At 48.0% G+C, this 12861-nt stretch overlaps 1 protein-coding gene across 14 annotated transcripts in view; it reads left to right on the forward strand.

Moving 5' to 3' along the window:
• The window catches only part of myo9aa (myosin IXAa), a 65978-nt gene that overhangs the window by 32209 nt on the left and 20908 nt on the right, over positions 1-12861 (forward strand). For 13 of the 14 annotated variants that reach the window (XM_037449592.2, XM_037449634.2, XM_037449575.2 and 10 more), the window contains exons 3-14: positions 965-1059; positions 1196-1258; positions 2019-2118; positions 3536-3589; positions 5243-5340; positions 5410-5536; positions 6209-6298; positions 8359-8475; positions 8563-8697; positions 10804-10925; positions 11895-12036; positions 12368-12563. In XM_037449592.2, the coding sequence (XP_037305489.2) occupies positions 965-1059; positions 1196-1258; positions 2019-2118; positions 3536-3589; positions 5243-5340; positions 5410-5536; positions 6209-6298; positions 8359-8475; positions 8563-8697; positions 10804-10925; positions 11895-12036; positions 12368-12563 (1339 nt within the window). The remainder of the gene's footprint in view (positions 1-964; positions 1060-1195; positions 1259-2018; positions 2119-3535; positions 3590-5242; positions 5341-5409; positions 5537-6208; positions 6299-8358; positions 8476-8562; positions 8698-10803; positions 10926-11894; positions 12037-12367; positions 12564-12861) is intronic. The other variant, XM_037449642.2, reaches the window with a different exon arrangement.

Genomic DNA, 12861 nt, shown 5'->3' on the forward strand with positions numbered 1-12861 from the left:
CAGCCAGAGCGCACCTCTCGGCTCCGTCCCGCGGTCCGAAAGCCAAGAATAATGTTGTTGCCGGAGTGACCGACGCGGTGAGAGTCGCTGTCTGTACTAACGTTTTTCGGGGTTGCGGTGACGGTCCAGTTGTTTGTGCGCCGTCTGCACACAAAGCCGCAGATTGATCTGCTGGCGAGAGGACACAGCGGGAGATGGTCCTTCGTCTCTTTTGATATTCTATAGCGTCTCCATTTTGGCACCTGCTGCGTCTGCCGACTTATCTCCGTTCCTTTTGCATGCGCGTTCCTGCGTCCTTGCACGTTGGAAGGAAACTCCAACTTTTTTTTTTTAATCGCCGCTGACGCGTAACCTGCCAAAGCTTAGAGAGAGCGCAGACCCGTCGGCTGTGTTTGCGTCCGTCCGGTCTCTTTTACACAGACCAGGTGGAGGAACACGCGGTGCCTCGACATAAATCAGCCCACAGTATTTTAGTATTTTCACATCCTGCTTCCTGCTGGTCCAAAAAAAAAAAAAAAAAAAAAAAGCTAAATGTCAAGCAAACAGTGAAAGGTCTCGTCTGACGGTCTGGCGGTCGGCCCTCTTTTAATGACTTGCTCAGCTCGGCGAGTCGTGAGTGGACGGCGGGTCCGTCGCCTGTTGTTGGAATCGGGCGCCGCGTGCTTCATAGAGACAGAGAGACTCGGCCCTCGGTGCACGAGGGATGCAAATCAAATCCTTCTCGTTGGATCGGGCAGATACAGAGGCCCGTTGTTGCATTCAAACTTTGGCTTTCATCAACGCACATTCCCCCCCCCCCCCCCACCCTAATACCACGTTATTAATCATCCATCCAGTGTGCCCTCAAACAAACAAAGTATCCACACCTAAAGCCGCCTCAGAAGCTGACCTTCGACCCGTATGCATTTTGTATTTGTCTCAACCACGTTTTCCTCTCTTCCCCCCCCCCCCCCCCCCCTTGCAGGCTTTTGGGAACGCAAAGACGGCCCACAATAACAACTCGAGTCGCTTCGGCAAATTCATCCAGGTGAACTACCAGGAGAGCGGGACTGTCAGAGGGTGAGGAACGAGCCTTTAAAGAAAAAATGAAAAAAAGACAAGGATGAACGTTAGCCAATGGTGTGTGTGTGTCTTTGTGCGTGTGTGTGTGTGTGTGTGTGTGTGTGTGTGTGTGGTGTGACCTTCTTCTTTCCAGAGCGTATGTGGAGAAATACCTGCTGGAGAAGTCCAGGCTGGTCTATCAGGAGCACAACGAGCGGTGAGCACATCCTACTCCATACAAATGCACGCACAACTCAGAGGGCCTGTTTTTCAGAGTCTACCCCCCCAGGTCCGGCCCGTGGAGCGAGTTGAGCTGCGAGCGGCGCCGACGCTAATGTGCTGCTCCGGCTGGACGGCGAGGAGAGGGTTAACCTCCCCCCCCCCTCTCCCCCCACACTGTTAGCCACCTCTTAGTGAGATGGATTGCTGACTCCGGGACAGTAATAGCTTGTGTGTATGTGTGTGTGTGTTTACGGCCTGGTCGCACAGCTGCTGCACACTTTTGACCTTTGACCTTGACGCCGCAGCGAGATGCTTTCAGGGGAAAAAATTGCACAGAATCGAACAAACGCACACAAACAAACCATGAAGATTCCTTTTTTTTAAGCTTCTTGCTTGTGTTTTAGCGACGTTAGCTTCATGCTGGAGGGCGGGTTCGGTCCCGGTGAAACACACAGGTTTCTCAGTTCATGAGAGGTCACCTCTAACTGTAACTACTTTTGGCTTGATAACTGGGAGCTTAGAACATTCTGAAAGGGATAATGTTTATCATTAAATTACAATATCATTTGTAGTAGGAAGAATGTAAAATTAGCTGCGTGGTTTCTCCAATCAGTTTGTTTTGTTGGTAATGTGTCTGGACTACAGCGTTCTTTTAAACAATGGTCATTTTAATAGCTAATATTTTGAATGCATTTGCTACCGCTTTCATTTTTAGTGTAAATAACCTTGAGTGGAAATGTTTTCGGGTTTTTCAGAAACTACCACGTGTTCTACTACCTGCTGGCAGGAGCGAGTGACGAAGAGAGGGAAGCCTTTCACCTGATGAAGCCTGAAGAGTACCACTACCTCAGCCAGGTGGGACCCTCGCAACGCAAAGCCACAGCTGCTCCGTCCAGTTTGGGTCTCGCTCTGGTCAATTTGCGTTCTCTACGTCTTCCTAATTGTGTGTGTGTGTGTGTGTGTTTTGGGGTCAGCGACCGGTCATTTACCGTGTCTCTGCAAACAGGATAGAAGGGAGACATCAGGACACGAAGGAAACGGCATAGACCCCCCCCCCTCTCTCTCTCATGCACGTGGACCTGTCTAATCTCTGGACATTCGGTTTGAGTTTAGTTGACTTGTGTGTTCATTTGTATTTTGTGGGTATGATTTATATCTCACGTGGTCCGCATTCACATTTTGATTGACGTCCTCTTCCGTGTCACCCGCGGAGACAAACAAAGCCACAATGAGCAAAGGAGCGCACACGTTATATGCACGGAATGCGGATGTTGCGCAAGAGACGCGTTGCGGCGCTTCGCTCCGCGCTGTGACAACCCGAGGACCTGCTCCCCTGCTAAATGCCTGTCACGCCTGTGTGAAGGATCTAGCTGTTTAGGGAAGTTCCCTCCATTCCATGCCTGCCACCGACACACACACACACACACACACACACACACACACGTGCAAACACGCAGACGCGCACACATGCGGACATGACAACGTGTACGCATTCTTGCCCTCTATTCTTGTTCTAACCTTGTGTTTCTCTTCCTCTGTGTGTGTGTGTGTGTGTGTGTGTGTGTGTGTGTGTGTGTGTGTGTGTGTTTGTTTATATGAAGAAACCCACACCGCTGTTCACGCAAACAACACAACGTGTTGAAGTCCACACTGAGTGGCATCTGTCAATCAACCACTGCCCAAAGCAAACTGTGGGTTTTTAGATGGATTTCCTCATTTTGAGCAATAGTCATCTGGTTTATTCAAGTTGTGAATGAAAAGTAATTTCAGAGACGCTTGAAATATGAAATCAGTCAATTTCTGCCGATAATTGATTCAACTCTTCTTTGTAAAGGTTACTTTCTAATAAAAGATGGTGCACTTTGCTTTGCTTTGCATTGAACACATAACTCACCGGAAGGGATTCATGTTCATCTGGTAATTAATTACTAATAAATTCCGAAAGAGCGTGCTGCCTTATTAAAATTAGATTCACTCTGAATCCTTAATGTCGATTCCTTCCACGCTCCTTCTACCCCTCTCTTCCCGCTTCAATGACTCGATGTGCTCGGTCATGTGATCACGTTCCCTCCTCTGTGGAAATGACTCACGCCCGGCCAGCGTTCACTCCACCGCCGTCCGGCCGTTTGCTTTCGTCCTCCCCGTCGCTGTTGGTGTGCAGATCAATCTGTGTCTCTGTGTCTCTGTGTCTCTGTGTGTGTTCATTGACTGCTGCTGTCTAACCTCTCCACCGCCCCCCCCCCCCCTGTAAACTCTGCCTTAACATTTCCAGATGACAAAGTCCAGCCAGCAGCTGCGCTGGGACAGTAACTGTGAGAGTGAAGCGGTCAGTACCTGTGACGTCCGTACGTGTCCTCAGCAAGTAGATGCCTGTGATCACCTGAGCACTCGCCACTCCAGCCTCACCCCCCCCCCCCCCACTCACCCCTCCACTCACCCCCTCTGCACACGTTGCACCCTCCCTTCCCTCCTCCCCCTCCTGCTAATTCTGTAGCTTTTTGGGGGGTATTTCCTGGTTTGGGTTTGGTGTTTTTGTTTGGTTTTTGCTCCCCCCCCCCCCCCCCCCCCCGTTACGTTGGGACGTCCAGTCACCTGTAGATGCCTTTTTGTTGCTGTAACCCGTTTGACTTCTTTGATCAGCGACTGCGTTTACCTGCTCATGCCTCTGCGTTGTGACACACCTTCACCTCTCGATCACTGGCTCAGGTGCAAATCACACTCTGCAGCGGGAATGCTTTGATTGATTGAATGATGTCGATGATCAGAGAAGTCTTGTGTGATTTGTGTTGTTTTGGTTTTGTGGTAGTCATTAATGTTACTGTTTATTGTCTCATATGTTCTGCGCTCGTTGAGGCTTCAGTTACATTCGATCTATTTTATTTTCAACTTTCTATCTCAGTGAGTTAATGGTGTTTTGTAATAATTATTCTTTGAGATGCTTTTGCCTTGTATACAATTTTTTCACATAAATTACTAGAAAAATGCATTGACCAGTGGGTTAAGCCCTTGAGTAGTTCTCCATAGCTGGAACAATACCAGAAGGAATTCATATGGATTCCAGTTACCTTTCTAAATGTCACCTTTTTTTCAACTCAGCAAAAAAAAAACTAACATAGGATATAGTATATTGTATTTTTATGGTTAAAATATCAAACTATGATTATATTAATTGCTTTATATACATATTCATCATCTGGAATCAACACATGTTTTTACTCCATGTACATATCAACATTTTTGTTGAAAAAATACAGAATTTGCTGCTGTAGAAATGTAACAGCAGAGTCAACAGGTGAGTGAGAGCGACGTGGCCTGCGTCTCGTGTTAGAAATGTTTTCCTTTGGCGTCGGTATTTGATAATTACGGCAGCCATAGTGGAATGGGCCCATAAAGCATAGAGCAGGGCTCACATTACAGTGCGGGGGGGGGTATGCAGTGAAGACCTGTACGGTTACGCAGCAGCTACATCAAAGCATGTGGGGGGGAAAAGCTCTTCCTGTTGTCATGCTCATGGCATTTGTTTTTTTAAATAATGTTCCAGCTGCGGCGTTCATCTTCACGTTGATCACATGACCCCCTAAACGGGGGGCGCCCCCTAAACCTCAGGCTCCTTCTTAACCAGCGCGCCAATATTCAGTGGATTGGGTTAAAAGGGGGGATTTTCCACCACATGAGCAGAACCTGCACCACCAGACTGGTGGGTTTGACCCCCGAGCCTCTTAATGATAGCTTATTGTAGCATGAGTCATTCATTCCGTCTGCTTCGTGCCACTTTTTATTTTTTTTATTTTTTTTGCATCAAGCTGCCAAGTAAACAAAAAAACTATTTTTGGCAGCTTTTTGCCGCATACGTGTCCGACGTGTGTGCATCAGCGGTCTTCAGCAGGTCCTTCAACGGCTCGCATCAGCTTTTGTAAACTTGGTGACACCCGGTTGCTGCATTTTTAAAAAAGACATTTTTTTTTGTTGGTTTCTGCAGGACTGCTTCACGGTGGAAGGAGAAGACCTGAAGCATGACTTCGAGAGGCTTCAGCTGGCCATGGAGATGGTTGGCTTTCTTCCTTCCACGCGCAAAAAGTGAGTAACACCATATTTCAACCAACAGCGAGCAATCCAACCGGAGTGACGCCTACTTCCTGTTTGTAGGATCTTCTGCCTGCTTTCGGCCATCCTCCACCTGGGAAACATCCGCTACAAGAAGAAAGCCTACAGGGACGACTCCATCGACATCTGTAACCCAGAGGTGCTGCCCGTCGTCTCCAAACTGCTGGAGGTACGGCAAAAAAACACACACATTGAAAACTGGAAATGTGTGTTTTTTATTTTTGAAAAACCTAAACCTCAAACATGAACATGATGTTCTTTTTCTTTTGGTTTTGTTTTGCCAAAAATGGAATAAAAAGCCAGTCCCTCTGGTTTTAAATATGTTAACAGGAGACTTCTGTGACTGTCACTTCTCAGTCTAATATTAGCTTTCTATAAGGTCACATTACTGTGTAATCCTTGTGCTACTGGAACGCTAAAGTTAAACTAGATGATCTAGATTTGCTTCGGAGCCTGAAGATGTCTCAATGTCAAAATGACAGTTTGATATCCTCCTCCCAGAAATGTGGTTAAACGTGTCTTACATCACTGCTGTCTGTGGTTTAGTGACTGGATTCCCCTCGTATTCATCTTCTTCATTACAAGCCCGTGCGTATCGGTTTAAAAAAAAAAAAACACTTCTTTAAGCTGTCAACCTGCAGACATACACTTAAATATACTTAAACTCTGTCGAAGGAGAAAGGCAAACCAACTGGGGAGTGTCAGATATCAAATGAGGACCCACGGTTCTGTTTGTCTCAGCGCGATGGATAAAAAAAAGTCTGCACACAACTACATCGATTTTAAATGACGGCTTATCGCGTTTCAGGCGTAGATCGACTCTCGCTCTCGTGCTCCTCAGGTCAAAGAAGAGATGCTGTTCGAAGCGCTGACGACGCGGAAGACGGTGACGGTGGGAGAGAGGCTGATCGTTCCCTACAAGCTGTCAGAGGTGAGCCCCCCCCCCCCCCCCCCCGCTCTGATATCAGAAGAAGAAGAAGGAGAAGGTGATTTATGTGATGTTGCCACCGGGTCTCTCCTCCTCCTGCTGCTGCTGCTGCTCTCTTTGTCCGTGACCACCGGAGCGCACCAGTCCTCTCGAGGCTGTTTTGGAGAGTCGACGAAGGCGGGTTCAAGTCCCTCTCCGCGGGGTTTTCTGCGGGTCGCGGTCCGCAGAGGAGAGCAACAACACGGACGCACACCGTCGCACACACCCGGGCCGCCTTTTTTTTTTCCCACGATGCCTCAACATTTCGTGTTCAACTGCTGTTTGCAAGAATGTAAAACAATGAAGGTCAAATCGCTTCGTCTCATCTTTTCAGTGTAAATACGGCAGCATTTGACCCCATAAAGGCGAGTCACACGTACGAGCTCCTAATGGCCTGTCGGATATTTGGGGGGGGGCTTTTTCCAATGCACAAACACCGGTTGTTTTGTCAGCTCGCTGGGTGGTCTCTGGGTAAATATTCCTCTCGACAGTCACAACAGCCTCACTGGCTGAAATCACACACACACACACACACACACACACACTCGAAGGCCCTCGAAGAAATCCCCGCGTCCGTGTAATGACTTTTCTGTGTTTTGGTCAGAGTTTAAAAGCTCGTTCCGTCCGTGCGCTCTCAGTCCAACTTCCTCTACGTAACGAACCGCTGTGGGGTCATTAGATGGCAGTACGTACGGGGTTCAAGAGAAACGTCCCACCCGACCCGTGGAAGGCTCATATTCGGTTTTGAGGTTAGCTAAAAATAGCCCCGTTAATTATTTAGAAAGAACGGGATTTCACCTCCTGAGTGGCCACTCAAACGTGGTTTGTTTGGTTTCTGGACGCTTTGCTGCAGCGAGGTCAAATCTTTCCAGCGGAAAACGGAATTAAAACATCCCCCCCCCCCCTAATAATTCTGTCCAGTAATCACCCTCTTTATGAAAAGAACACAAAGCAATGATCCATTTCTCTCTCTTCTTCTTTGTCGTCCAAATATAGCTGAATAGCTGTCTATATTCAGTCTATGTTTAGCCTGTTGAAGCTAATAGCTAATGGTAATTAGTGCATTAGTAACAGTATCTTCCTGCAGCTTCCTTCCCCGTTGCATCACACTGCCTGTGGCACCCTGCTGCATTTTGATGATGCAATGATTTAAAAATGGCGTCTTCTGGCCCAAAGTTTCAGTTCAGAATGTCAACGCGGGAGACTCGTTCGGTCCGGTTGGCTGGTTTGTCCTCATTTCTCCCGTCATGTGTTTTTTCCAGTAGGAGCTCTGAGCGCGGCGGCGGCTAGCCGTGCAGAGCAGATGTGATTTACACCCAAACCATAAAGGGCCGTCTCGGAAGGAGAAATGCAACCGTCTGCACATCTTGACTTCTTTTTAAATAATAACCTCCTTCCAACCGAGCCACTGTTGTCTGAGACAGTTTGACCTTAATATGAAACCATGTTACCTTCAATATTTAAACCCTGGACCTGGATAAAAGTGGCGAGTGGAAATGGATATTACAGATGTGTGTGTGTGTGTGTGTGCGGCATCGAGAGCGAGCAGGTGACTCGGGAAGGATGCCAAACCTCCGGCTAAAAGCACCGACGGGCATCATAAACTTCACTTGGACATTCGGGGGAGTAACGCTTGTTCGCTTTGCTCCTGGCGGTCCGATAACGAGATTGATGCAACTTGCGTGTGGTAAGCTAGAAGCCTGTCAGCTTGGCTTCGGGATAAAGATCAAAACCAAAATAAGCTTAGCTGTCGGCAAAAGATACACCATGCGCGCCTTCCAACAGCAATACAGCTATCTGTACTCGCACTACTAATAAATCCATGTAAAAAAAAACAACACGGGACATCTGGGTATGAAAAGGAAAACACTGTCTATGAAGCAGCTCCTGAATTCTACCTGATGGAGTCAGAATGTTGATCCAACGTTCAGAGAGGGTGGACTCCCCGGTGTTGACATCGCCGTTGGGAGGGAGGCTAAAGGTTGCGCTGTGCGTGTTTGTTTTTTTGTTGTGTGTGTGTGCAGGCCGGTACGGTGAGAGACTCCATGGCCAAGTCCCTCTACAGCGCTTTGTTCGACTGGATCGTCTTCAGGATCAACCACGCGCTGCTCAACATCAGGGACCTGGAGGAGACCACCAAGGTGGGGGGGGCCACGCGATCACGCGGCGCACGCGCAGGTTACACTGCTACGGGGGGTAGCTAAAACCCTTTTTTTTTTGCTTTGCAGATCTTGTCCATTGGGGTCCTCGACATCTTCGGGTTCGAGGACTACGAGAACAACAGCTTCGAGCAGTTCTGCATCAACTTCGCCAACGAGCGGCTGCAGCACTACTTCAACCAGCACATCTTCAAGCTCGAACAAGTAAGAGGCCTCTCAAACGCCCCCCCCCCCCTCCCCCGGTGACCTGGCGGGTCGATCTCGGGGCGCTGCAGGTCGGCGCATCGGGGCGAGCGGACTGGCAGTCGGCCGGTCGTGGGCTTTGTGAGATTTGTGTGCAAGTCAAAAACACGGCGTTTACCTCGAGACTGAAGGGAATCGGGCCGACCTGCCCCGACACGTTGGATGGGCTGTTTCTGGATACCACCGAGACGCTGAGGGGGGGGGGGGCGTCCTCCATGTCTTTCCGGGGAACTACAAAGGCAGCTGTTCACAAAATCCCACCCGGCCCTCATGTCATGAATATGTGAAGATGTGGTTCGTTGATGTGCATTTTGAGACTTCAAAGGCTTCTATGTGTTTTGGAGGTGAAGATACGTGAAATGCAGCTTTGAGGACTTGTCAGATTTGCCTTGTTTGTTTTGATTAATGGTGATTGATCGAATGGTTTTTGCCCGTGTGGGCCTGAGAATTCAAGTGTAGAGAAAACAGGTTGCCAGGCTTGCGTGTTTCAATGCAACCTCTGCAGGGAGACGACTCTTCATACTCCTCCTCTCGGGTGGCCCCCCCTCTTGGTTCATTACAGATCTCTCGATTAAGCGTCGATTAGTCGTCATCATCTTATGAATCACTAACAACATCAGTGCATCCTCACTGTGCACCTTGTGTCTCCTGCACAGAGGCGGTGTGTGAACTGTGAACTGGTTCTGCAGATCATGTCCTCCCTCATTTTCAGTACATGAAACATCCAATGATTTGATATTGTTGATATTGATTATATATTGGTGTTATGCTATTATAACATTGAGTAATGCTCCACGTTAAAGGGCAGTAGGTGAGTATAGGTTTCTTATTTTGGTCTATTTTATAGTAATCTGTAAATTGGCTGGATCACGAAGGGAAGAAGAGATTGTTAGTATGATAATACTTACTCTATAATTCTACAGTATACGCGATAAGTTAGTTACGGTCAGTTAGCACAGACAAAGGCGTCGAATGGCTCATCATGAGTTACCCGATCAAATGGACAACTGGTGGCAAGTGGTTGTGCAGAGACGTGCCGTTGAGTCAAAATAAAAAGAGCGCATCATGGCGGAATGTTGAATGATTTTAAGGCATGTCGAGGGGGCAGCCACAGCGTCCTGTGTAATAGATCCCAATCCAAAACAACGCCCCCACAGACCACAGCTCGGTGATTACTGGAGACTTGAGTCAGCACCCATCTGACACAAATTGACTGTTACGAGGCTCACCAACGTGTTTCCCAGAGCCGTTGGGTTGCATTTGCACAGGTGTTGCTGTTATATTTTCCAGAGCGCGTGTGTGTGTGTGTGTGTGTGTGTGTGTGTGTGTGTGTGTGTGTGTGTGTGTGTGTGGGGGGGGGTGTGTGGAGTGTTTATTCAAAGACGCACAAGCAAAAACCTGTCATTAGTAAGTGACTCGGGTTGATGTTGTGACAGGATGAAAAGACCGGACCTGTTCTTCAGCCTTTGCCTTTTCCTCACGCAGGAGGAAGCCTGGTTTAAAAACAAGTCAACGGGTGAAGCTGAACAGCAAGAAGAATTCACTCATTGAGCATTTCAATCATTTTTGCAGCTTGTAAAGAAATTCTCTCCTCTCTTCTGCTTTTATTTCACCGAATCCTGAACAGTAATTAACAGCCTTCAGACTGCGTGGCAGCATGGGAAGAGACGGGTCAAAAAGGGGGATTCCAGTGATTTGTATTAAACCTCGCCTGGATTAAGGCCTTTATTGGTTCAATCTCTTTCCCATGGAACACAGGAAAATACCGTTTGTCGGGAAGCACAGATGATAAATGCCCTGAATGCTTCTCTCATTATTAAACCAGCAAAGTTGCACCGGGAAAGATCTGACGATGTTTTTTTTATTGGACGCAGAGATGACATGAAAGCAGGACTACAAACCACATTGTTGCTTTGATTGAAACAGCCCCTGCATGATACAAACAAAATTTTAAAAAAAAGAAATGTACGCCACACATTTCGCACACATCCTTTATTTCTTCCAATCACAAAAACAAGTATCCTCACGTCCTGTCACCGGCTCTGTTTGCGCCGCGTGTCCCTGCAGGAGGAGTACAGGGCGGAGGGCATCAGCTGGCACAACATCGACTACATCGACAACACGGGCTGCATCAACCTGATCAGCAAGAAGCCCACGGCTCTGTTCCACCTCCTGGATGAAGAGTGCAAGTGAGTCCTTCCATCTGACTTCAGGGGGGGCCCCTGAATGCACAGGCATCAGTCCACCAGCTCGATTCCCCCCCCCCCCCCCCCCCCCCCCCCCCCCCGGTGTTTATGCCCCCTAGTGGGCAACGTGAGGAAGCTCAGGCCGTCCCCATCGCAGCTGTGTGATTGTTGCAGTTTGCAGCGAGCGACGCACGCACACACACAGAACGTTGAATTCATCTCGGCAACGTTTCAGGAGCAAATACAACTGTTTTTATCACCACATTGTCGACAAACCTTCACAGTTAACGACAGCGGGCGAGATGGACAAATCGGCTCGACCGTCTGCTCACTAGGGATACAGCTAAGGACAATATTATATGTGTAGGGTAACAATGGGCCCATTGTCCCGTAACAATAGGTGTATTTGAATTGTATGGTGGTAAGACCATATTATATATATACCAGTGTGGAGGATAACTTTTCCCAGAACGTGAAACCCACTGAGTTACAAAGTAAATGGGATCTTTTCAGCTTCACAACTGTAATGGGGCTATTTTTGCTAAAAGTATTTCCTCCTTGAATTTTCCCCCTTCTAAATTTGGACATTGAATCAAATCGCTCCCACTTGGAAAAGCTGGAGAGCACTCAGGCTGTGTGGTCCCCCCCCCGACCAAAAGCCCCCGGTGTCTCATTCTTCCCCTCTTCTCGTTCCTGTGAGCGGCTGATTGTCTTGATATTAAAGGTCTGTAGGCGGGGGGCTCGGGCTGGGAGGTGGGGGGTGGGGGGGGGGCGAAGAATCAGAGCCAGTATGAGTCAGTGGGTGAGATGTCCAAACTGGTTACAGATCCGATAACTTGCCACATGTCCGGCGGTCCCCAATAAGCCGCTTCCATCAATGCCCTTAAGTCACGTCGGCAGATCTCTTTTCTTCATGTGCTTTAATATTAAAAGTAAAAAAAAATTTTTTTAAAGTGTTTTTTTTATCCTCAGTTTCCCTCAAGCCACCAACCAGACATTGTTGGATAAGTTCAAGCGGCAGCACGAGGGGAACAGCTACATTGAGTTCCCCGCTGTCATGGAGCCCGCCTTCATCATCCGACACTATGCCGGCAAGGTCAAGTATGGGGTCAAGGTCAGTTTGCAACCACCACCCCCTCTCCTCCCTCCTCCCCCCATAATGAAGGAGAAAGAGAAGCTTTTGGCTTGACAGATGTTTGTCCACTTAAATGTAGCTGTCTTGTTGTTAATACATTGTCATGTATTTATTAGGCTTCATTGCTTGCACATGATTGGCCCACATTTGATCCATCAATGATGTTACGACTCTGCTGTTGTTCGTTTGATTTTTGTTTACCTTAACATCAGCTGCTTTTTTCTCTGCTATGTTTCCTCTGGACCATCTGTTCACAACGCGGGGCCGCATCCACAATAAAACCCCACACATTTCCTCTTAAACCTCCCAGGACTTCAGGGAGAAGAACACGGACCACATGCGGCCGGACATCGTCGCCCTGTTGAAGAGCAGCAAGAACGCCTTCATCTGCGGGCTGATGGGCATCGACCCGTCGGCCACTTTCCGCTGGGCGGTGCTCCGAGCCTACTTCAGGGCCCTGGTGGCCTTCAGGGAGGCCGGGAAGAGACACACGCAGAAGAAGGCCGGTGAGCCCCCCCCCCTCACCCCGCGTGAAATCAGAGCTCAGAAGGAAAAAAAAAACGGTGTTAAGACGGTTCATTTAGTTTCCTTTTTGCTTAAATTATTCATTCAAAGCAGCAATTTTCTACGAATAAAATGGATTTAAAAATGTGTGCTTACACTCACCGTGTCCAAACGTCATTTAAGAAAGAGCGAGGCATGTTGATTCTACTGAATATTTTTCAATTCAAATTAGTAAAACTGTTTCTTATTGGCATACAGTGGAAAGATTATAAGTAAAATGAGCTTTATGATAAACACCTT

The sequence above is a fragment of the Pungitius pungitius genome, chromosome 4 (genome assembly GCF_949316345.1).
Source record: "Pungitius pungitius chromosome 4, fPunPun2.1, whole genome shotgun sequence".
Lineage (NCBI taxonomy): Eukaryota > Metazoa > Chordata > Actinopteri > Perciformes > Gasterosteidae > Pungitius > Pungitius pungitius.